Consider the following 25667-nt stretch of genomic DNA (forward strand, 5'->3'; position numbering starts at 1 on the left):
CACAGCACTCACCATAGCACATACCCTCCCCAATGTCCATCACCCAGCCACCCTATCTCTACCTCCCCACCCCCAGCCCCCAGCAACCCTCAGTTTGCTTCCTGAGATTAAGAGTCTCTTATGATTTGTCTCCCTCCCTGGTCCCATCTTGTTTCATCCTCCCCCCATCCCCCACGACCCCCCACCCTGCCTCTCAAATTCCTCCTATCAGAGAGATCATATGATAATTCTCTTTCTCTGATTGACTTATTTCATCAAGCACCATTTCTCATGAAATGTCCCAGTTTTACCTCCTGCCTTCCATGGATCCCACTGACTTACAGGCATCCAATCCGGGAGATCTTTTGCAGATTCTAACGTCTCTGAGCTTGATACTATAACACAAATGACCGTGTGTTGATCTCCAATGTGGCAATCTATGTCTGACTTCAAATTATGATTTTTTTCCTATTCCCATTGTGATAATTTCTGTAATGAAGGTTCAAGGGAGCTAAAGGTAGTGCCCTTCGTGAAGATATTTATGTTTTGCATGAAAATGGCACTTTGGAAATTCCTGTGGCCCAAAAGGACAGTACGGGAACGTACACATGTGTTGCAAGGAATAAATTAGGAATGGCAAAGAATGAAGTTCACTTAGAAATCAAAGGTAAGGTGGAGGTGATGAAGTTCTTTCAGGTATGACGTGACATTGAGCAAATTCCTCAACTTTGGCAACGGATAACAATAGCTAAATTTCAGATGCAACAAGGATCATTAAACAGCCGGAATATGCAGTTGTGCAAAGAGGGGGCACGGTGTCCTTCGAATGCAAGGTGAAACACGATCACACCTTAATCCCCACCATCACGTGGCTGAAGGACAGTGGTGAGCTGCCCAATGACGGAAGGTATTTGAAGACCATTACTTTTTTTTTTTAAGATTTTATTTATTTATTTGACACAGAAAGAGAGAGACAATGAGAGACGGAACACAAGCAGGGGCAGTGGGAGAGGGAGAAGCAGGCTTCCCGCTGAGCAGGGAGCCTGATGCAGGGCTCCATCCCAGGACCTTGGGATATGACCTGAGCCAAAGGCAGACGCTTAACAACTGAGCCACCTAGGCTCCCCTTGAAGATCATTTCCTTCCTTTCTCCTCTCTGCCTCTTTGAGCTGCTCAGAACTAAAGGTTTATTGTAGAGTGACTTTTTGGTGGTGTTTTTAAAGTTTGTGAAATCTGGTCTCCCCCCCCCCCCACAAAAGTGCATTTTCTCCCAAAATGTGCAGACCTAAAAAGGTATCGAGTTATTGAAATCAGACCCTGAGAATGTTTGTCTATCTTTGTGTGCTGGGCTCCTATGTAATTCAGGATGGGAAAAAAAACCTTTCAGGCCTTGGATGACTTCCATTGTTTTCTACCTTGTACAGTGAAGTCTCGACAGATGTTTTCATTACCATTCTACAAATAAGCAGAAATGCGATCGCTTTAATCAGCAGAGTGCACCTAAGTCCTTGTCGGTATTTTAAAGGACACTGGTTTTCATTCAAATAAGGAATTTTCTTTTGATCACTTGAAGCCAGTGGAAAGGGGGCGGGGGAACAGGTAAAAATTTAAAAGAGCATAGACATGTTGCGGTCCTTGAACTTGGAATGGAAGAAAAGACTGGGTGAAGCCTCAGTTTGAAGGAATAGGTATGGAGCTGACTACAGGAAGCTTAACGGTCACGGAGGCTACCAGCATGGCCTCCTAGTGGAAGGAATGCCCTGTGCTGGTGGAAATGGCCCCTGTGGTTTGCTTGCAAGTGTGCCTAAGCAGTGCATGTAGCTTAACCACCCCTAAACAAAACAAAACAAAACAAAGCAAAATCAACTATGTGACCTTCTCCTCTATACCGAGGACTTCCATCTAATTCTATGCTTCCCACTGGCCAGGCTTTTTTTTTTTTAAGATTTTATTTATTTACTTGAGGGAGAACAGGAGAGCGCACAAGCAGAGGGAGAGGGAACAGCAAGGGGGGAGAAGAAGCAGGCTCCCCGCTGAGCAGGGGGCAGAATGTGGACCCTGAGATCATGACCTGAGCTGAAGGTAGATGCTTAACTGACTGAGCCACCCAGGCGCCCCCCCCCCCCAGCTGACCAGTTTTATTTGTAGCATCAGAGCTGGTGACGATGAAAAGGAAATAGGAAGAAATGACTATGGAGTGAAGGTGGCTAAAGCTTTAACTTGGAAATACCCTGCAAAGACTGTGAATGATTTACGCATCCTCATTAAAATCATGCACGAATCCTATTTACATGGATTTTTGACCTACTGAGTAATTTCTCATGCTGGCGAGTGACCCCCTAGAGAACTCTCCGTGGTGCTTGCCGACCTAACTCATCCTGTTGCTTGTGATAAAGTCGATAATATTCTTTGCATTCACTTTCTCCCATGAGAGATTATGCATGCGGCCAAAATGACACAAAATTTCCACAGTCAGTGATAAATTTTTTTAAAATAAACGCTTTGTTAGAAATGGAGCTGGATGAGTGCTGTTCAGATGTTTCGTAGCAGCAGAAGCCACAGGAAAGCCTACTGGTGAGGGTGACTACAGCTTCCCCCAACCCCCTCTCTGGTGCCCCTCTGGTCTTCAGGAAAGAGCGTAACCTTCCGAGGGCATGCTTGAAATGACTTGACATCCCTTCTAACCCAAGCTTCTAGTCCATTCTAATTGTCTTCCAGCTTTCATCATGATCGAAGTGAGACGTATTTTTTGGATTTCTGCTCTAACGAGCCACAAATGTTTGTCCTCTCTCTCTCTGTTTCGAATTCACAGAGTTTCTTTCATGCCAGGAAAGCAAGCATCCGTCACCTGTGGTCGGGTGTCCGTTTCAGCTGCTCTGAACCTGTTCTCTTGACAGGTTCACTGTGGACAAAGACCACTTGGTGGTGGCTGATGTATGGGACAACGATGGTGGGACCTACACGTGTGTGGCCAACACAACTCTCGACAACGTTTCTGCCAGTGCCGTGCTGAGCGTTGTTGGTAAGAATGCAAACGCACCCAGCCCCCTGGCTGCCTTGTGTTAGGTCGGAAAGAAAACCGTCCAGAGTAAATGTTTGCTTGTTACAGTTCCACAGTTCTGCAGGGGAGTTAAATACCTGCATTTTTCTTCTTTGTGAGATGCCTTTGAGGCAGTCATTTCAGTGTCAATATACTATTATAGCAGCGCTGGAATAAAATGATGGCTGTGCGTAATAGTGATTTTTTTTTATAAGAAAATCGGGAGAAATAGTGTACTTTGATTTAAGATTGAAGGATTCCCCCAACCCCCACCACATTGTTACTGCATGTTTATCAATGCCGTGTCCCACAACTAAGCTTACAGCTTGGTTTTAGAATCTTAATCACAGTCGGTCTTTGTCTTCTTGTGCTATCTTATATCTTTCCATGACTAATTTTGATTAAAATCCTTTATATTAATGTCCTTTCTAGCTCCTACTCCAACTCCAGCTCCTACTTACGGTAAACTAATATGAGTCTTCTTTCTCTGTTTTCTGTCAAACATGTTCACATGTGCAAAAAGAAAAAAAATTTAATTCTTCCCTTTTCTCTACCACATCACTGATTGTGTTGCCTTAAGGACGAGGGCTCTGTCCAGCATTCGGTTCTGTTGCTCATTTACTGCCATAAATCATTTCTTCATTAGAGCTCGGGAATGTTTCACTGAATGCAATACCACTCATTGCTAAATATTTCATGTGTTATTATAAAGTCATTTCAATCGATAAAAGTCCTCTTTGGTATAATTTCCTTGTATAGCATCGTGCTTTTTCAAAAGCTGTCCTCCACGGTTTCCAGAATTTAAAAAAAAAAAAAAATCTCAAAGATCATTCCACAGAGTAGTTTTTAATTTTAGTCTATTAAAAGTTGTCTTGGAAACATAAACGTTTGGGGATTCCATTTTCCATAAATTAACATAGGAAAACAATGGATGTTTAGAACATGTGGCCTTTGTATTAGAGATAAACAACTCATTGCATTAAAAAAACATAAATCACTAAAGGAAGGCACTTCCAGGTTGTGTGATTTTTCTGAGCCTGGAAAATAAATCAGAAATTATTTCCAGAACTCTTTTTGACTAAAGAACCCTCATCTTTATTCAGCTTGTAAGTACAAAAATTAAAATTAATTTTATGGCATAAAACTCAGGTGGATTTTACATGGCATCATTAGTCAGGATATAGAAGAGCTGTCCCTTGGTAGACATTCACTCTTTCTTTACTGATAGGGAAGAAGTGCCCGTATTTTCATATGGGCTCTAGTTCCCTAAGAGCCACAATCACTCCCAAGAGCAAAGTCAGAAAAGAGTCCAGAGGGAAATGTTAACTCTCTGGATCTCAGACGTACCATTAGAAGAGGCAGACATGCTCCTTTGTCCCAACAGGTGTCTGTCCCCTAGTGTCCTCTGAGAATAAACATGCCATGTCCCCATGTGCCCTTTCGACTGTTGTACTGATCATCTGCATGAGGTGTGCATGCTGAGGGCTACTCAGTCTTAGAATTCGCCCAAAAATAGAAGTGTTCTCCAGGAGCTCCAAATGCGTAATTGCATGCACGCATTTCAGAAAGAACAAAGTCTTCTTGAGCAGTATGTTATATTTGCCTGTATCGGTCTTCTGGCATTTCCTATTCTCTGTCTCTCATTTATTAGAATTAAAGCTTCAGTATTATTTCTTCTGTCTGTGCTCCTTCATGTCTATGAGAAGACACATTGAGGGTGCTGGTGAACCATGTGTGCCCACCTCACTGGTTTTGGTCACAAGGGATTTGGTTTCATTTGAAAAAGGAACAAGCAGAACTCATTGATATTTTGTCTTGGGTGTGCTCATGTGTCCCCAGCAACCTCAGTGTCTCCCGTTTCATTTCAGATGCATGCTCATTGCCCATTAAAAGTGTGCTGTGTCTTTAAGATGCTCCCCCCCCGACCCCCCCCCCCTGTGAAGAGTATCATTAGGAAGTATCATAAGGATGGATGGTTAACTGTGGTATGTGTGTTCCATCTACAGATGTCCCAAATCCTCCCTTTGATTTAGAATTGACAGATCAACTCGACAAAAGTGTTCAGCTGTCGTGGACGCCAGGCAACGACAACAACAGCCCTATCACAAGTACGTCATAGCCTTGTCTTGGTCACTGATAAATTTCAGGACCATTTCCGAAGCACTTTATCACATGCAATTGAAAGTCCTTACAGAGAGATTTTCTGGCATTCTGTTTCATTACTAACAACAAAAACGTTGATCTATCACAGTCTTCTCTTCGGAGCCTGAGTTATTCCCAGTTACAGCCTCTGGGATAGGACACCACTTAGTTGCCAAAGATGTTAACTAAGCAAATACACTTGCATTTTCTGTATGCGATCCGTCAGAATCACCTTAAATCTCCACCATAGTTGAATGACTCATTGTGAGCTGTTTGTTTTGCCCATTAATGCGGGAGGAACTGGCACCATTCTGCCAGCATGTATGTTAGGAAACTGAGATTTGGTGACTAAAGTGATTTTGCGGACCCACAATTAGTCACAGAGGCTGGATGTGGACAGTAGGTATGTTACCTTCCAGGGTGGGCCTCTTTCCTCCCATCAACCCCTGTGAAAAGAGGCACATTCCACAGTTTCCGCTCCTGGCCATCAGGACGCTAGCCTAGGGAGCAGAGTCGGGGGAGGGAGGCCACTGTAAGGATGCTGGAAGAGCTCCATAAAATTAGACTCCCGAGGTGCTTAGGTGTTTGAAAACTAAAAAGCTACTTGAAAGAGTATCACATGCCAGTAATATATTATGAGCTCATTCCTGTGCTGCAAGGAAGCTACATTCCTTTCTGACCTCAGATTACTCCAAAGAGATATGCGTGTTGGTTTTCTGCACCCACAGGCAAAGCGGAATACTTCCACTGAAAATTCAACAAAAACCTCCTCTCCATCTTCTGTTATTAAGAGGTGTTCTTTCCTCAACTGCGTTTTCAGTCCTTGATCAGAACCCTCATTCATTCGTGCTGAATCTTCCAGTCAATTCAATATAATAGCCAGATTTAGCTGGTTAGGACATGTCGAGACTCATTGTACCTATACTAAAATGATACCATTAGATTGCAAAGCATTTCTACTCATTCATTCATTCATTCAACAGATATTTATAGAATGCCTATTATGTAGCAGGCGTTGTTCTAAAACAAAACAGTCAAAACTCTCTGCCCATATGGAGCTTATATTTGAGCTGAGGCCACAAATAAAATAAAATTAATAATAATATATTATGCTGTTTTCTATAATATCATTCTATGGGGGTACATATGTAAAACACTGTACACATTGTAAATGCATATGTATGTGTAGAACACACACACACTGCTCAGGTCTCCCTTCAGAAGAGAAACCTCCACGAGGAGTGCTCACAGCAGGCTCCTTCTGCGGCACCTTTCAGAAGGATCTGCTCAGTGTGCACATGAGACCATGCTCTTCCTAAGCTCCTGCACCTACCAAGGGCTGGAGTTTAAGCTGTGCAGGCCTTGGAGGCCATTGTCAGGGTTGGAAGTCACTGGAGGGATTTAAGTAGAGGAGTGATTAATGGATCACTCTGACTATTCTATTGAAAATGATCTAGGGAGCCTGGCTGGAGCAGTCAGTTGAGTGTCAGACTCTTGGTTTTGGTTCAGGTCATGATCTCAGGGTTGTGAGATCGAGCCCCAAGTCGGGCTCTGCGCTGAGTGCAGAGTCTGCTTGACATTCTCTCTCCCCCTCCCCTCACCCCTCCCGCTCATGCGCACTCTCTCTCTCCCAAATAAGTAAGTAAATGTTTAAAAAAAAAAAAATAGTCTCTAGAAGAACAAGAGGGGGAAGAGGGAGACTGGGTAGGACCACAGTTCTCTGTGAAGTATCTTAGCAAACTCACAAGGGTGAGTTTGGACATGTTTTCAGTTTTTGACTTTTAAATGCTGATGTTTAAAAAACAGTCACCTCTGCCAGACGCCACATGAAATACAAGCTCAAGGCAATTTTCCGCTCCCACATGCTCTGTGGTACTGTATGGAGATGTACCCACATACAGTGGTACTGTAGAGATGATGCCATTCCTGCAAAGCCTTTGCTATGGTAAAAAGCAAGGACCACGTGAAAATCCGTGTGTGACAGGGAGTGGGGAACGTGGTGGCCAATCTCTTCACGAGGTTCAAGAAGCAGTGCCAAAGAGGTCGTAAGTTGGGAAGACATGAGTATTTATTAAGTTGTATGGACCTAACTACTTACATGGAAATGTTAGATATTTCTTTTGGCCTAAGGGAACCATGAAGAAAATTACTGAGACACTGAGAAAATATGGGAACTCATGAGTTGGGAGGCTTTGCAGTGATTCACATGAGAGACAGAGAACAGTGGCTTGGCATAGGGCCAACAGGGACGGAGGTACCTCACTCACCTGTGGTCAGATTTTGTGTGTTCTAAAGGTACAGCCAACAAAACTCCAGAGAGTATGAATCAAAGAGGGGCTCCAAGACAGGACTCAAGTTACTTAGCTTTGAAGCACTGCAACACAGAGCATTCTACTTTGTCTTTGTGTCTGTAATTCATATCACCGCAGATGGGCACATTATAGGCAATTAGTAAATATCTAAATACCTGGTTTTTTAAACCAGGGTAAAACAGGTACATGCCACAGATTTTTAGTAGATGCAAAAGGCATGCCCTGAAAAGTAAGTCTTCCTCCCACCTCTCTCTGCCACTTTCTCCCAGACCCCAGTGCTGTCAGTGTGTACACTCTGGGATGAGTACATGTATATTCAAACGTACAAATAGGTGTGTACATTACAGTCCATCTTTGCCCTCTTACCCAAGTGTTCCACACTGTTCTATACCCTACTTGGTTACACTGAACAATGAAGCTCAGAAACCTTTCCATTTCAGAGGCATATGGAGGAGCCCCCTTCAGTTTTTACAGCTGCAGGATATACCACTATGTGGATACACCATAATTTATGTGATCAGTGTCCTGGTGATGAACACTTACATGGCTGGCAATTAGCTTGTTTCAGCTGCAAACAGTGCTGTAATGTGCATTCTTCCTCCTGTGTCTCTGAGCGTATACATGAGCACATGTATTCGAAATACATTGGTAGGAGTTATCATTCCTCAGTCAAAGGCTATCTGAATTGATTACCATGAGATGTTCTAAATTGTCCTCTGTAGAACTTGTGTCAATTTACCCTCCCCAGAAAGAAAGTAGGAGAATGCTTGTTTCCCTGCGTAATAGTCAAAAGGTATGTTAAACTTTTGATTGCTGCCAGTCTGTTTAATGGAAAGTAGTATCTCACAATCTTTAATTTCTCCTGCTATTAAAAAAAACACAACAAACAAACAAACAAAAAACCCTGACTATCTTTTCATATATTGAAACTTTCCTAAGGATCTGGAGACCACATCTAAATAGAATTTTAGCAATGAATTTTGGAACACTGAAAAAAATAAAATAAAATAAAATTCAAAAAAATAAAAAATAAAAATAGAGTTTTAAGTAACTCAACTCAGCATTCCAGAGAAAGAGTACTAAATATTACTGAGCATGCTTAAATATTGAGGATACTATTTTTTTTTTAAAGATTTTATTTATTTATTTGACAGAGAGAAATCACAAGTAGTCGGAGAGGCAGGCAGAGAGACTCGATCCCAGGACCCTGAGATCATGACCTAAGCCGAAGGCAGCGGCTTATTCCACTGAGCCACCCAGGCACCCCCTAAATATTGAGGATACTGATAGAACTCTCTCTCTCTGTTTTTGTTTTTTTTTTAGATTTTATTTATTTATTTGACACAGAGAGAGATCACAAGTAGGCAGAGAGAGAGGAGGAAGCAGGCTCCGCACTGAGCAGAGAGCCCGACGCGGGGCTCAATCCCAGGACCCTGAGATCATGACCTGAGCTGAAGGCAGAGGCTTAACCCACTGAGCCACCCCGGCACCCCAATAGATACTGATAGAACTCTTAAATCAAAATGCTCTTACAGAATTTTTCTTGAAGGTGAAATAACTCATGTTTGGCCACTCTTGTTAGATCGTTGTGTTCGGTATCCTCAAACCTGCCCTTGGTGGCTGACCTCACTGTCTTGGGTTTGTGTGTGTGTGTCTCGTGGGCAGAATTTATCATCGAATATGAAGATGCAATGCACGAGGCAGGGCTGTGGCACCACCAAACCGAGGTCTCTGGAATGCAGACCACAGCCCAGCTGAAGCTGTCGCCTTACGTGAACTACTCCTTCCGAGTGATGGCCGTGAACAGCCTCGGGAGGAGCCTGCCCAGTGAGGCATCGGAACAGTATCTGACTAAAGCCGCAGGTAAAGTGGGGCTTCTGTGACAGGAAATGAAATAGAGACGTCTTCCACTGTTGCGAGAAAAGACCGAAACTTACACACATGTGGCTGCTTAACTTCCAGAACCTGATACAAATCCCACGGCTGTGGAAGGACTAGGATCTGAGCCTGATAATTTGGTGATCACCTGGAAGGTGAGCTCAGCATGAAGCCTTCAGCTTTCCTCAGTGTATCTTAGATTGGGGGCGGGGCGGAGCTGTTTTTAAACACTGTGTGTATAAACACTGGGCTTCTGGGTGGCTCAGTCAGTGAAGCATCTGACTCTTGATTTCGGCCCCAGTCATGGTTTCAAGGATATGATATCAAGCCCTGCATCAGGGGCTGTTTGAGATCTCCCTCTCCCTCTGTCCTCCCTCCCCCCCCCTTTGCATGCTCGCTCTCTCTCTCTCTCTGTCTCTCTCCAAACAAACAAACAAAGTCTGTATTAAAATCCCATTTCAGGGGTGCCTGGGTGGCTCAGTTGGTTAAGCAACTGCCTTCGGCTCAGGTCATGATCCTAGAGTCCCAGGATCCAGTCCCACATCAGGCTCCCTACTCAGCAGAGGGTCTGCTTCTCCCTCTGACCTCTCCCCTCGCCCCTCTCATGCTCTGTCCTCTCAGTCTATCTCTCAAATAAATAAATACAATCTTTAAATAAATAAATAAAATAAAATCCCATTTCATCCATTTTGGGGGAAAATATACATTACGTATCTTTCTTTAAGAGACGTTATTGTGTAGCAGTTAAAAGCTTGATGCTTGGAGCACAAATGAATGGGCGCAAATCCCAGCTTTGCCACTTACTGTGTGACTTTTAAGTCAGTTGCTTAACATCACCATTATGTATCTGTGTGATGGGACTAGTCATAGAACCAATCTCACACAATTAAAGGAATTAATACATATAAAGCCCCTAGAACAGTGCCTAGCACATAAATTAACAAATGCTAGCTGGTATTATCATAATTTTAAAGAACCTTCTAGAAGACATGTACCAAGTTATACCAAGTAGTCAACTTCTTTTGTTGCTTCTGCTTCTGCTTCTCTCTCTCTCTTTCTCTTTTTCTGGTTTATCCGTATTTTCTGGATTTGGAAAAGTAACATATATTCTCTTTTGCAATTTTAAAACTTATTTTAAGAAACCTATGCATGAGCATTTATATGCATACATACTTGTACACGTTTAGATACATACAGATGTGTAAAACAGGATAGACTGACAAGCCAACTTTTTTTAAGATTTTATTTTTAAGTGATCTCTACTAGACCCACTGTGGGGCTTGAACCTACAACACAGAGATCAAAAGTAGCAAAGTAGCACGCTCCTTCAAAGGAGCCAGCCAGGTGCCCGACAAGCCAACTACTACTACTTCTTCTTCTTCTTCTTCTTCTTCTTCTTCTTCTTCTTCTTCTTCTTCCTCTTCTTCTTCTTCTTCTTCTTCTTCTTCTTCTTCTTCTTCTTCTTCTTCTTCTTCTTCTTCTTCTTCTTCTTCTTCTTCTTCTTTAAATAAAGAAGCAGGGTCACCTGGGTGGCTTAGTGGGTTAAAGCCTCTGCCTTTGGTTCAGGTCGTGATCCCAGGATCCTGGGATCAAGCCTCACATCAGCTCTCTGCTCAGCGGGGAGCCTGCTTCCCTTCCTCTCTCTCTGCCTGCCTCTCTGCCTACCTGTGATCTCTGCCTGTCAAATAAATAAATAAAATCTTAAAAAAAAAAAAAAGAAGGAAAGAAAAGAAAGAAAGAAGCAGTTCACAAGTTTCTGGCTCTGAGCAAAATAGACAATGATGTACTATCACACAAACAGAAATGTATAAAGTAAACTATGTAACTGAAATGCTTTAAGTCACCCACCCTTGACTGTGGAGCCCGAGTTTGAGAGGCTTATGTGGTATTTACAACTTCAAGATAGAAATTAACAACCTTTGAAATGTTGATCCCAAACAAGCTTTGAATCTCATCACTAATGGGGAAATAAACAAATAAATAAATAAATAAAAGGTCCCTGGAGGACATTAATAGCTGGCATTTTAGCATTTCAGTGCTCACTTTCCTTAAGTCTGGGAACTGAATTTGGTGTTCCAGGAAAAGTTTGCTCAGTCTATCTGTTTTATAAGCTCTGATTATTTGGCTTCTCTTCTAGCCATTGAATGGTTTCGAATCTAATGGGCCAGGCCTTCAGTACAAAGTGAGCTGGCGCCAGAAAGATGGAGACGATGAGTGGACGTCTGTGGTGGTAGCAAACGTATCCAAATACATTGTCTCGGGCACACCAACCTTCGTTCCATACCTGATAAAGGTGCAGGCTCTGAATGACGTGGGCTTTGCTCCAGAGCCAGCCGTGGTCATGGGGCATTCTGGAGAAGACCGTAAGTGTTTGATCTTGTTTCAATGATACTTGCATTGATACCAGTGAAACAGACTTACCAAGATGCAAGCCAAGGCCATTTCTAGAGGGTGCTTAGGTTGGGAGGGACACAGGTGGCCGTTATTTTGCTCAATGTTCCAGCATGCAGACAGCCTGCTATGTAAAAATAATAATAATAATAATAAGTTCAAAATGCCAAGTGTTGATACTTTTGAAAAAGATACATAATTCTCACCAAGTCAGATGAGCAGATACCAAAAAAAATCTACTCTCGATCCTTGGTAGTCCATAGAATAAAGCTGGGTCATACTTCAAGCCAAACTTGTTAGTGGCATTTTTGCATGAAATTCAAAATAACGTTGATACTTCTGCCCCCTTTCCTGTTTTTCCCTAGTCCCAATGGTGGCGCCCGGAAATGTGCGTGTCAACGTGGTGAACAGTACCTTAGCTGAGGTGCACTGGGACCCCGTACCTCTGAAAAGTATCCGAGGACACCTGCAAGGCTATCGGGCAAGTGAAAGGAGCTTTTTCTGCAATCTTTCTGTAGGAACAAGCCCTCAGCAAATGCTGGATGCACTTCTCTTGGTCGTAGACCTTGAGAATTCATCTGGCTTATTACCTCAGACCAGCCAGGTCTCAAGAACCCTAGCCAGAGCAGAGGCAAAACCTCACTGCATCCAAGTGGGGGCAAAAAAAGAACCTGTTTTCTCCCTTTTTCCCACAGGTAACCTAAAATTCTTCCAACTAAACAATAACGGAGGCACAAAATGGGGAAAACTAGTCTTTAAGAAATGAAAATACAACCAAATGCTCTAGCTTTAAAGCAATACTGACCACGTGTGTTAAACACACAAAAATATTCCGAAAATAATATGCATTTAAAAAAAATCATACAGATTATACATCAAACTCATATAGTCCCAAAAGGGTCATTCTTATGACCATCACTAATCTTTGTTCTTGGGAAGCTCAGAAAGACTAATGTGTAGAGATTTGGGCCCTGAGCTGGTTTTGCACCCAGGAAGAAAGTCACAGCTTGATTCATTAACACTGACCCCTAGAGATCACATTAGGCACTTCATCGTAGTCCACGGGTTTTTTTTTATCCTAACATTGCTGGATTGTTGACTTCTCTTTAAAATTCTAAGAAGAATTTAAGAGGACTTATTAAGCAGCAGTTCTGGATTTTTAACCAATGTTAATCAACCCTTCGCTTACCCATTTTTCCCAAACCTGTGCCTGCCACTTAATACCCCCCCAAAAATAATAATAATAATAAAATAAAATAAAAATGTATTTTTGACAAAGTGATGCCATTTGGCTTAGTGAGAAAGCCCTAGACTTGGAATGGAGGATCCACCGCGGCTTTGGAGTCCAGTGGCTGGGGGCAAGGCACTCGGCAGTCCCAGGGTTCATCTGTGCTAAAGGCATAATAATAATAAAATCTTCACCATGGCTTTTAGGATTAAATTAAATGATCTATTGCATGTGATACTGTATTAGCTCTGGAGAAGTATGTAAATACTGGCCAGTAATTTTGTTTTTAGAATATTTGATACAAGTAAAACGCTTCAATCCTTCCATCATCTTCCCTTCCCTTATGTTCTAGAGAGATCTGTGGGGGGGTCATCCTGTTCCATTTATTTCCCTCACACTCCTCCAACCCAGTGGTCTACAGTCTAGCTACCTCACGTGTTCTCAGTTCCATTTCCTTCAGTAGGTTTGGGTTTCTACCATCTCACCTCATAATCAGAATCTCTCGGTTTTGCCAGGAATCTTCTTCTAACATACACCAAGGACCTTTCCTAGGACACAGCATAAGCCTTGAATTTCGTGAAGAATCTCATTTGCTCCCTTATCCATGCTGACATTTGCCCCTGCTCTTTCAGATTTACTACTGGAAGGCACAGAGTTCGTCTAAGAGAAACAGACGCCATCTTGAGAAAAAGATCCTCACTTTCCAGGGAAGCAAGACTCATGGCATGCTGCCTGGCCTGGAGCCCTTCAGCCACTACACACTGAACGTCCGTGTGGTCAACGGGAAAGGGGAGGGCCCGGCCAGCCCCGACAGAGTCTTTACTACTCCAGAAGGAGGTAGGGGGCGGACATGACTCAGATCTTAGGACATTCGGCGCCTCCTGAGAGAATTTGCCTGACAGAAGGGGCCCCACAAAGGTGTAGTTCAGCTCATATGTGTGGCCAGAGGGTACGTGGGAGGCTGCCCCGAGCTCCCCTTTCCTGACTAAAGTTTTTCTACACACTTAGTCAGACGGCCCCAAACCTTGCTACTTTGATGTTTATTTGGGTCATTAACTTTCTGACCTGAAGGGAGTTCTGCAACTTCTCTAAGCCTCGTGTTCCTTCATCTGAAAAGCATGAGCACTGATGTGCTAACCTAAGAAAAACACCAGGAAGACAAATAATCCTGTCAGTTGTAGTTGACTTCTTTCCCGGTGCACCTTCATCATTGCTGCTGAAGTTGAGCCAAGGTAGAAGGTTGGAAGTCTTGATAAAATGGGTTGCAAAGAGAAGGAAAAGCTTTGCAAGAAGGGGCCATTGGAAGGGGAGAGGGAGGGAGGATCAAATATTCATCAATGCAGGGTTGGGCGCGAGGAGTTTGGGCACAGGGACACGGGAGCCTAGCAGGTGAGGGAGAGAAGGACAGTGGAGTAAGAAAGGCAAGGATTCACCCATTTGAATTTTGCTTCAAGCTCATAATTTAAAGTGAGCCAGATAACTTCTGTGGATTCCTTAGGTCTTTTTGATACAAGTAGTTCAACAGCAAAATGGGTCCTGGCTCCTTTGAAGGGCTCGTGATGTTGGCACCTGACCAACATTCTCTGAGGGTCATCCTGCGTCCCAGCTCAATTCCTATGACAATTGCTTGTCCCCGGGCCATTGCTCCTTCAGAGGTTAAGACCTCTTCCTCTCAAGGCTTTCTTAGTGAGACCTCACACGGCTCCTTGAGATGGTTCAAGGAAGGTGTCATGGTAGAGATGACCGGTGAGTTAAAGGTTAAAGAAGAGAGGAGGTAGTGTGCCCACCAGTCACAATGGTACAAAGCATCATGGCTCCTTCAGGGAACTGGAAGTTGTGCAGCCAGGAATGGTGAGGAAAGAGAGGAAGGTCAGCGAAGGGGGACCCATACCATGGATGGACTTACATGCTATGGACATTAACCTGTAAGCCGGAGGCTCTTCACCTGAAGACTGTAGTCTCCTGGGGGGGGGGCGGTCAATGGGTTTAAGGAGTTCCACAAACCCCCAACTTTATATACAATATGTGTTTATTTCTCTGGAGAGGGTTTTTGGCTATCGCCAGATTCTGAGATGAGGGGCTTGGGGAAGCGGAGAACTATGTGCCAGGACTCTTCTAGGCCCAGGCAAAGGCCACCGAGGGCCCGAAGTGGGGAAGTGGTGGAGGGAAAGTCGGGAATGGATGTGGTTGAGACATACGAGGTAGAACTGACAGGATGTAGTGTCCCGGGAGATGGAGGAAATGAGGCAGAGGTGGAAGTTCAGGTTGACTCCTGGGTTTCTGGCGAAAGTGACGGGAGAGATAAGGGGTGCCATTAAGGGACCTTGGAAATATGGTGGATGCATAGAGGAGTGTGAGGGAGAGCCGCCTCATCCATCACCCTCATGAGGAAGTGAATAAAAGAAGACCGTGCGCATGTCCTCTGGTCATCTGCCAGCCTTTGCCATAGAGAACCTGACACCCTGCGGGTCGTCCTCAGAGCCGGGGGGTGGGGGGCATGGGGAGCAGTCTGCCAGCGCCCGGCTTTTGTCCACCGCCGCGAGACTCTGGGCGTCTGTCAGCTCTCCGGATGAGAACCACTCTGCACCTGGACAGGCTGGCTCACGCCCAGAGCCCAGCAGGCAGGGTGTTCTGGCTGTTTGGGGACACCTGGTTTGTCGGAGAAAACAGTTCTTAATAGCCCAGAACACAGCTGTGTCTACTCCAAGGTCTGGTTAGAATAGATTCATTTAGTCACCAGTTTGCTTTTATTAAGACACCATTCACAAAACAAGTACCATCTCCTTTAAAAATACCGGTTTGGATCCATCTAGAGGCAAAGTCTTTATGTATTTTGGAGGATGACTTGGATGAATCTGAATGGAAATGATGAGGAAAAGGAGGAAGAGAATAGCTGGGTGGGTTCTCGCCGTGGCTTTCTGGGAGTGCAGTGTTGGCTGCATCGGGAGCGAGAGTGAGTTACAGAAAACCTCAGTGACTGAGGCGAACGTGTTACAGCATGTCCCCTGAATACACTTTGAAACATCGAAAAACCCTTTTGTTGACTCTGCGTTCTCACTCTAAGTCCCCAGTGCTCCGTCCTCTTTGAAGATTGTTAACCCGACGCTAGACTCCCTCACTCTGGAATGGGACCCCCCGAGCCGCCCGAATGGCATTTTGACTGAATACACCTTAAAATATCAGCCAAGTAAGTTATTGGGAGAAGGAAAGGGAGGAATATGGCTTCACAAGGGAAAAAACTTAGCTGTTTTCTTAAAAGACAAACTGGTTATTTCTTTAGCATTGTAGAATATACACATAGACCTTCCCATGATGGTTCTAGAAGGAACTTCACATCAGATTTTCTAAAGACATACATGCTATAGAAAATCAAGCAGCTCTAGAATCCTACCACCTTTGAGCGTGGGGTGGATGCCACTGTTAGATTAGGTAGGCGTTAGTTATCTGTAACTGGAAAATGGTAAAAAGAAAGAAAGGAGGGAGGGAAGAAAGAGAGGAAGGAAGGGGTTCCTTTGGCACGAGGCCTCTGAGGACAAGTTTGGGATTATCAGTACCTGACACCACCGGCCAAAACACAGAGAAAAGAGATGCTGTTGGAATTCAGCCGTAAAATTCCCCTCGCTTATCAACGGGTGGGGAATCTTTTTCCCCCTGTTTGCGATCGTGTCGGAGTTGTAAACGGCTAATGACAGTTACAGTAGGCAAGGAGCGAAGAGGATTATACAGGGAATGTAATCCAAGTTCCACATTTTTGCTTGATGCATTCATTTATAATAGTATTCCTATAGAAGGGGCACCTGGTGGCTCAGTGGGTTAACGCCTCTGCCTTTGGTTCGGGTCATGATCTCAGGGTCCTGGGATCAAGTCCCTCACCGGGCTCTCTGCTCAGCGGGGAGAGAGCTTTTTTCCTCTGCTTCCTCCTCTCTCTCTCTCTGCCTGCCTCTCTGCCTACTTGTGACTCCGTCAAATATTTTTTTTAAAAAACAATATTCCTATAGCAATTATTGAGGGATGCACTTCTCTTTTACTTCTTGTTGCCAGTTAACAGCACCCACGAGTTGGGACCGCTGGTGGATCTGAAAATTCCTGCCAACAAGACGCGGTGGACTTTAAAAAATTTAAATTTCAGCACGCGGTATAAGTTTTATTTCTATGCACAAACAGCGGCAGGATCAGGAAGTCAAATAACAGAGGAGGCAGTGACAAACGTGGATGAAGGTAAGATGGGTATGTATAAAATTCACGTAACTCTAAGTGTTACGAGACCCGAGTCTTGCCCCTGAGTGTATGCCTTCTCTTTCCTTCTTCCCACGGAGAATCCATCTTACCCAACTGATACAAACACTTGTTTGTAAACTCCCATCCTGACATCGATAGAGTCAAGCACATGCACACATCCACGCGCATCCTTATGAAATAAATAGATGTCCTTCTGGTTCTGGTCTCAGGTCACCAGAAGATAGTATGCTAGGCCACACACTGGCTGAGGGTTTCTAGCGAGGAATACAAAACTGTTACAAAATAGGGCATTTACTTTGTGTTTGGGCACAGGACTTGGTATTTTGGTATGCCGTCTGGTACCAAGAAAGCAAAATAGTCTCATCAGAGTACCAAGAAAAGGAATGAATACTTCCTTTCCAACTTGAAAAAAAATTATTTTGAAAAGAATTTTGGTTCAGTGAAAATATCCAAACATTTTATAGAAGATTTTCTGATTTTGCATTTTATAGATTTTCTGATTTTGCATGTCGCCAAATCGTAGAATTACTTGAGGGTTATGTGTTTGATTTTCTTCCTTAGCATGAGGAATTGACATTTCTACCCACAAATGGGTTTGAATGGGTTCGACATACCCTAAGCCTTGTTCCGAAAGAGGAAAATATAAATAATGCACCTTAAGGCATGTGTGGATTTGGTTGCTGTGTAAGGTTGGGGACACCAGCATATCTTGGTCCCCGTACCTGACCCTTCATTCTTCTTGCATGCTTTGGCATTTTAATAAGTGTTTTTATATCGCTTTACATGCTCATGGGTGTGTTACATCTAACTATATAGTGTCCTATTTCTGTTTCCCTTCATTAAAGCTGGTATTCCTCCACCTGATGTAGGTGCAGGCAAAGGTAAAATCATTCATCTGCATGACTTTATACATGTGTGAAATTTGCAATGTTAAACATGGCGAAGTGCAGCATGGGTTAAAAAAAAAAAGATACAAAATGAGCTTTCAAACACCAAACAGAAGGGAAGATCTTCATAGATCTTGGCTCAAAAATTCATGTCTAGTCTTTTCCACAAGGAGAAAGCCACACACTGAATTCTGCTAACCCTTCTTCACAAGACCCAGCCCCGGTGCAGACCCTCATCTTCACTTTTAATGACGGGATTGGGGCTGGATCAGACAGGACCCAAACTGCGGAGTGTCACAGATCCTCTCTCTGGCCACACCACATGCTCAGGGTTCAGAAATATGCGTCCTGCGCTGCCAAGGGCCTGTAAGAACTAGGATCAGCCAAACTCTCCATTCTCGTCTGATTGAGCCCTGCTCCTTGTAGCACAGTGTCCTCTTTGCTGACGCGACACCACACCATCCGTTCGGCGTTTCAGCTTAGTGATGCCCCCTAACTGTCCTGGGACCCACAGTCTCCCCCCCCAACCAGGATCCCTGCCAGCAAGCCTTGCTGTCAACCTACATGTTCTACCCAGTTGTGTGAATCCATCCTGTCTTCACCATGAGGGCAGTGTCTCTTTCCTTGGGGCATAGTGTTGTAGTACGTTTGTTCTCCTTTGTTTTTCTCAGCTTGTCGGGTGAGGAAGGTGTGTCGGGAGAGCAGTGCTTGAATCCCCTGGGATTGGTCTTCCCCCCGAGGCAGTCCCGAAGATATCTCTCCATCTTTGGCCCTTGGCTATTGGTTGATCTGTTATCTTTTTTCAAGAGCTGTGAGACTCGACACAGGGCACCGTCTCCCTGTGGAGTGCCTCTGGCGAGGGGTGGTCTTGGACTTTGACAGACAGGGTACTAACAGGCATGAAGAAGAAAACCAAGAGAAAGAAGTGCCTTGAGTGAAATTCCTCAGATATTGTGTGGGGAGGTCTAATTCAGATTTTTATTTATTTATTACTTTTTTTTAAGAAATCTGCTTCTATTTATAGCTTTGGTAAATGATAAGCTGTAGGTCAGCTAGATTTTGAAGAACGATAGCCACGTTCAGTAATCTTAATAGTGGGATCTGTGTACGTTTAACTTGAGAGAACGAGGCTGTGGAAATTCCCAATTTCCACAGTGTTGTAGGAAGATCGATGCCTCCCCTTTCCATGTGTGCGCCTTGCCTGGCTTAATTAGATCTCAATTAAAGTCCTTGGTTGTGTTACAATAATTCCCTGCTCTGTTCCCCTGGTAACCTTTCACTGAAGCATTCCATAGAAAGCCTGGCCTCCTTCCCCAAGCCGTGGACGTGCCCCCGGGCTCCGCCCGGAGTCAGTAGCCCCCATTAATTGTGCTGTAAGAGGGCGGTCTGTGAGGGAGCCTGCGTTTCCCACTGACTTGCCGCCTTAGAAGATGGCATGCATTCACTGGGGAAAAAAAAAAAAATTACCCACTGATGTTAATGAATTAAAACCAATTAAGAGAAATCCTTATTAAAATAGTTTAGGTTGTACCATTTAATGTTACTAAATTGGATTGCAAGTTACTTATGAGGATAAAGATAAGCAAAAATGGACTGTCAGAAGGTTCACGAAGCCCCTGATGCTGATTTCGGGCATCTCAGATAAGAAGAGAAATAGGGGTTAACCTAACCCTAACCTTATTTTCTACATTGCTTCTTTTAATAGTGCACTAGTCATTGAACATCATTTGTATAAAGTGAGGGCAAATGCCTGAAAGACTTTTTAACTGCTCAAGAAATAATTTGTCATCCTGGGTTTTCTTTCCTTAAAAGTATCTCTTTTTTGGAGCACAGAATGATTTCTATTCTCTTTCTTTTTCTTCTCCATACGGTTTATAGATACTCCCCGAGAGAGGAGAAAAAGGCAAGTTCTCTATGATTCTGCTAAATTTTTCTATTTTTATGATTTTTCACTTTTTCTTTATAAGAGGATGAAAGAATCCGAGATGGTTCGCCGAGAAAAACCAGGTGTAATATCCTCAGCTCTGGGGATATTGGCCCCTCGTGGCTTCAGTTATCTCTGATCGGAGGAGGAAAGAGATGCATCCGAGTGTACATTTTTTTTTTAATTTTTCTTACAGATTTTAAGAGATGTTAATGAAACCCAAACTTACAAATATGGAATTGTAAAAGGAGCATTTAAACCACTAGGTAGAATCCAGAACAATCCAGTGGCTATCCTGGGCCATACTCACCCCCTCCCTTGCCATGCCTCAGTTGGGCATGGACACACTCCTGAGATCCTTAGGAATCACTTATCTGGATCCATGTCCTCGTTCAGGTAAAGCCTTCAGTGTCTGTGTAGGAATCGTAGTTGTTTAGGGGCATCTGTGCAATTTTTGTGTCCCTTTAAGTAATTTCAGGGTCTGGGATTCTAGAGCATCAACCTGTGAAGGCACCTGTAGAAATGATCTGGAAACACATAGCCAATGGATTTGCATTCTGGGCCAGTGTTGCTGATGGATAGACACTGCTTTACCCAAGCCTTTACTTGGGACCAACCATCAGAACACTCTTGGGAGGTGACCAGTTGGGGTACAGGAATAGGGAGAGACTAACAGGTCAAGGACAGAGCAGAGCTGGGCACTGAGGGGCTGGTGAAGAACCGTCTCCGTGTGTAATTACCACACCAGAGTTGCCCCACCACTACCGATGCAGTCAAGAAACAAGGAACAGCTGAAGAAGATGTAAACAAAAATCAAGTTTTAAGTTTGGCCAGGACAACAGCAACAAAATGACTATAACAAATTCCATCAGTTCAACAGCTAAGGTCTATCTACCCCATAAAATGCACCAGCCTTTTTAAGGCACTGTGTACCAGGACAGTAAGACAGACCTTGTCTTTGATATGCTTAAAATGGGACCGCTGAGACCAACACATTAAAAATAAATAGTAAAATAAAGAGTAAAAATAGGGGCACCTGGATGGCTCAGTTGGTGGAGCAACCAAGTCTTGGTTTTGGCTCAGGTTGTGATCTCATGGGTTGTGGGATCGAGACCCATGTCAGGCTGGCTGATCTTGCTCTGCCCCTCCCCCCACTCACCCTCTCTTGCTCTCTCTCAAATACATAAATAAAAAGAAGAGTAAAAATAGAAGCTAAACTAGTAATTTGAACAATATTTTATCTAAGCATAGAAGAGTTGAACTGTTTGTTTTGCCCAAAAGAATCACGAAAAATTTTACGTAAATAGTAATATTGAACTGGCCCTTAATAGATAAATTTGGACAGATGAGTCAGGGGACTGAGGTGCCTAAATTCTTGGTAAGAGGCATAAGCAAAGGCATGGGCTTTGAAAATCCACAGGATGTTTCAGTTTTACCCAGAGATGTGACCAAAGAGGAAGGTGAAGCCAGATGTGAATGATCATTAAGGACCACGAATGTCTTGCTAAGGAAAGAGTGTTTACCTGTGGGCAGAAGCAAGCCATCCATGTTTCAAACATAGAGAGATAGGATCACATGCTTAGTTCAGGAAGCTAAAATGCAGGTAGCTACACGGACGGGATCTACAAAGAAAGACTTAGAGTAAGGAGAGAGATGAGAGGCAGCTTTTGCAGAAAGCCCCAGTGAGAAACGACATTCATAGTCCCTTGGCTGGCACGTCCAGAAAGTGGATGAGTGGAGGGTAAAACAAGGAACACTGGAATTCTCTGTGATAAAAGTATGATCTCTTCTCTGGCTGGCTTTAGGAATAAGCTAAATGCTCTTCCGTTGGAAGTATCTCCCTGTGCTTCTGCCTTGACATCTCCCATCAATACACCAAGACAAATTCCTCAGCTTTATGATTCCAGAATTTCTTAAAAGAAAATGCATGTTTTGCCTGGGATCTTTACCACTGATGTTTTACATATGTGTTTGTATTTACTGTCTCTTTTGACTGATCATATTCCTCTCATTATGTACTCCTTTAAGAGGAAAACCTCAGGTGATAAAATCAAATAGGTCCACAGAAAAGGACCCTACATAATTCCATAATCAGCTTCGCTCTCTGCTTTTTCCCACCCTTCGCACAGGGGGGTACCTGAGGTCAAGTGCATCATTTCATTTCTTTAATAGAACTCACTCAACTTTTTTTTTTTTTTTAAGAATTTATTTGAGAGAGCAAGTGAGCATGAGAAGGGGGAGCAGCAGAGGGAGAGGGAGAAGCAGACTCCCTGCTGAGCAGGGAGCCCGATGTGGGGCTCGATCCAAGAATCATGACCTGAGCCGAAGTCAGATGCCTAACTGAGCCACCCAGGTGCCCAGAACTTACTCAGCCTATGACAGGGTTACATCCCCATAAACCCATATTAGTCAAAAATACTCGAGTAGTAAATGCATTCAGTACATCTAACTTACTGAAACTGGCTTAGCCCAGCCTACCTTACAGCCTACCTTACAGCCTACCTCAGAACACTTACATTAGCCTACAGTTGGACAAAAACATCTAACACAAAGCCTATTTGATAAGGAAATGTTAATTTTCCCATGTAATTCATTGAATACTGCACTGAAAGTGCAAACAGAATGTTGTATGGGTACGGGCTGGTTGTGAGCGTACAGGTTGTTCATTCTCGGGATCACATGGCTGAGGGGAGCGGTGGCTGGCTCCCCACCCAGCATCGTGAGAGTCTCATCCCACAAATCCACTAAACCCAAAAGAGATCAGATTTCACAGTGTGGTTTCTACTGAACACTTCCTGCTTTCACGCCATTGTAAAGTCAAAAAATCTAAAGTCGAATGATCGTTAAGTTGGTGACCATCTGTACCTCTCTTTCTGATCCTAAGAAATTCTATTTCATTAAGTTAATTCCAGGAGAGACCTTTAGCTTCCAAATTCTATAACATAATTGGGAATTTAATCTTAGAGTAAGTCAGCCCTTGGAAACCTGATTTACTATCTGAGGACATTTTCTCTGGGATAATACACTGATCTTGTTTTTGTGACTACCCAAGTTAACATATCTGTAAATAGGTCATTTTTAGTTGAGACCATTGTGAGAAGGTTGAGAGAATGGTCAGCCTCAGAGAGCCAAGTAATGTCCTTTATTGGCTATAGGTGTCACCTTTACTCAGTAGTAGGCCTAGGGTGTCGCATAATGTCCCTAATTTGGTGCTTAAAGAAGCCATTTAGGTTGTACTACAATTTTCCAGAATGTGACATTGTAATAACCACTTAGGTAAGATCATCTTACTCTCTGGGGTGGGTCACACTTCTTTGATTTCTTCTTTTCAAGTTTCTGATAAGCATATTTGACAGGTCTTTTTGCAGCTTCTCTTCCGGTGTGTTCTAACCATCCAACAATCCCGAAAGCAGGTGTTCCTCCCCAGGAGTTCCTGAACTCCCCACGGGCAGGCTCTTAGAGAAGTCTGTGACTCACAACAGGTCAGAAGCCACTGGTCCAAGTAGCATAACACAAAGTCTTTAAAGACCCACCCTGGGCTGATCAGTAGAACTAAGAAACAGCTGCCTAGTATTGGGGTTGACCTTGCAGGAAGATTCTGCTACCTCTGCCCCCAGCATTGCTCAGCCACTCCCCTCCCTGCCCCACATCGGTAAGTGAGGGCTCAGGATTCCTGTGACTGTATCTAATGGACAACAGTTTACATCATTTGGGACCCACAGCACAGAATTCATCGATCTGGATATTGTACATCATTATTCCTGATTATTCATTCACATCCTGTTGCTGCTTTTATAAATAACCCTTTCTGGCACAGAAGTGAAATATGAGTGAGCCCTAAATTTTGGCAATAAATCTAATTCAGTTTTATTTGCACAGTCTCAGAGGACTTCCTCTTAGTTTATATTCTTGTGTTGGACCCTCCAGATCGATTGCTTGTTTGTTTTATTCCTCTGTCATGTGTTTATCTTAAACCGTAAATCCCGGGATCAGGAAACTTACTGCCACAGCAGCGGAGACCAGGGCCTGTGTCAGCTGGGAGTTGGAGGGGCCAGAGCCTGTGAACTTTTATCTTGAATATGATGTGGCTGGCAGTAAGAAACAATTTCATTGCCTGGTTGTTAATTTGGGGGCTGCATTTTAAAAGAGTAAGAATATTTTTAAGGCTTTACTGTGGGTCATTCTGAAAAATAACTTGATCCAATTAAATGAATCCTGTTTATCTAAAAAAAATTCTAGTGAACCGAATCATCAAACTATATGTTTTATACATCACTGGGAGTCTCTCCTGTTCCTGTTATTCAAAACAAGGGCATACTATGTTCTGTTGCATAGGTTATTTTCATGTCTTGGTACTTAAAACTGCTCTATACCCACAACATGTAAATAAGAGTAAGGCAGCCAAAATTGTGTTTGTCAGTACAAGTAGGAAGGAAGAACAGTCTGTTCAAATTGGACTTTGGGGTAGCAGCAATTAAGTTGACTAGTCATTATACCTGTACTACCCAACAGAATTTGATCAGATATTGCAGAACAATAACACTTGGAGGGAGCATCCATTACGTCTCCATGTTTAATGCATTCCCTAGTCTAGCACCAGTGTACCTGTCCACGCCCACCAGGAGGTGGAGCAGCTTTTATTTTCAGGGGTTGATGAAAACCCGGGGCCCCTCCCCAGTGCAGCATCTCCGTATGGAATAAACTGGGTGGCCAATGAATGTTTGTGACAACATGTTTAATGCTGTCCAACTTTCTGTTCAGGCCTTTATCATGCAAATAAATATTTTTAGAAGTAACTATTCCTTTAGGAAAGTGAATACTCGGGAGAGGTTGTATCTACAACTTGGACAAACTTGAAAGCATTTAAGTGGGGCGCCTGGGTGGCTCAGTCTTTAAGTGTCTACAGCTGGGTCAGGTCCTGATTGCAGTGATTGAACCCTATGGCAGGCTCCCTGCTCCAGGGGAGTCTGCTTCTCCCTCTGACCCTCCCCCACTCATACTCGTCTCTCTGTGAAATAAATAAAATCTTTAAAAAAAAAAAAAAGAAAGCATTTAAGTTTACCAAAAGATTCATCTTCTGAGCCTCAAAAAACAATTCTTTCCATAGCTCACTTAAACTATTTAATGTAGAACAATTCTTTTCATAAAGATCATTAGAGAAACAATAATATCTAAGGCAAAGTGCAGAGAAAGAAGTTTCCTTTGCATTAAAAAGAAGATGTAATGCGGGCGCCTGGGTGGCTCAGTGGGTTAAGCCGCTGCCTTCGGCTCAGGTCATGATCTCAGGGTCCTGGGATCGAGTCCTGCATCGGGCTCTCTGCTCAGCAGGGAGCCTGCTTCCTCTCTCTCTCTGCCTGCCTCTCTGCCTACTTGTGATCTCTCTCTGTCAAATAAATAAAAAAAAATCTTTAAAAAAAAAAAAAAAGAAGATGTAATGCAGTGGGATTGTCTACAATTAATATGCAATCTCTATATCCGGTCAGTTTTTCTTTGAGGACATTTTCATGTCATTTTCATTTCAGTTGATTTATCTGGCATGGCTAGATTTATAACCATCTAAAAAGATAAACCTAAGCAGTCTAGATTTTGTCTTTAGCATATAAAGATTTTTTCTTGCTTGAAAAGTTAAGGGACTTCCAGTTCCTCA

The 25667-nt window shown here is 43.4% G+C and overlaps 1 protein-coding gene across 28 annotated transcripts in view; it reads left to right on the forward strand.

Moving 5' to 3' along the window:
- Nucleotides 1–25667, forward strand: part of NRCAM (neuronal cell adhesion molecule) — a 272173-nt gene that overhangs the window by 229427 nt on the left and 17079 nt on the right. For 6 of the 28 annotated variants that reach the window (XM_013060025.2, XM_013060071.2, XM_013060043.2 and 3 more), the window contains 13 exons: nucleotides 480–646; nucleotides 739–886; nucleotides 2877–3001; nucleotides 3452–3481; nucleotides 5026–5127; nucleotides 9139–9336; nucleotides 9436–9506; nucleotides 11489–11714; nucleotides 12108–12223; nucleotides 13603–13807; nucleotides 16035–16157; nucleotides 17012–17197; nucleotides 18055–18090. In XM_013060025.2, the coding sequence (XP_012915479.1) occupies nucleotides 480–646; nucleotides 739–886; nucleotides 2877–3001; nucleotides 3452–3481; nucleotides 5026–5127; nucleotides 9139–9336; nucleotides 9436–9506; nucleotides 11489–11714; nucleotides 12108–12223; nucleotides 13603–13807; nucleotides 16035–16157; nucleotides 17012–17197; nucleotides 18055–18090 (1733 nt within the window). The remainder of the gene's footprint in view (nucleotides 1–479; nucleotides 647–738; nucleotides 887–2876; nucleotides 3002–3451; nucleotides 3482–5025; nucleotides 5128–9138; nucleotides 9337–9435; nucleotides 9507–11488; nucleotides 11715–12107; nucleotides 12224–13602; nucleotides 13808–16034; nucleotides 16158–17011; nucleotides 17198–18054; nucleotides 18091–25667) is intronic. The other 22 variants (XM_013060038.2, XM_045089649.1, XM_013060046.2 and 19 more) reach the window with 6 other exon arrangements.

Source organism: Mustela putorius, unplaced genomic scaffold (genome assembly GCF_011764305.1).
Source record: "Mustela putorius furo isolate JIRA1106 unplaced genomic scaffold, ASM1176430v1.1 tig00003845_pilon_pilon_pilon, whole genome shotgun sequence".
Taxonomy (NCBI): domain Eukaryota; kingdom Metazoa; phylum Chordata; class Mammalia; order Carnivora; family Mustelidae; genus Mustela; species Mustela putorius.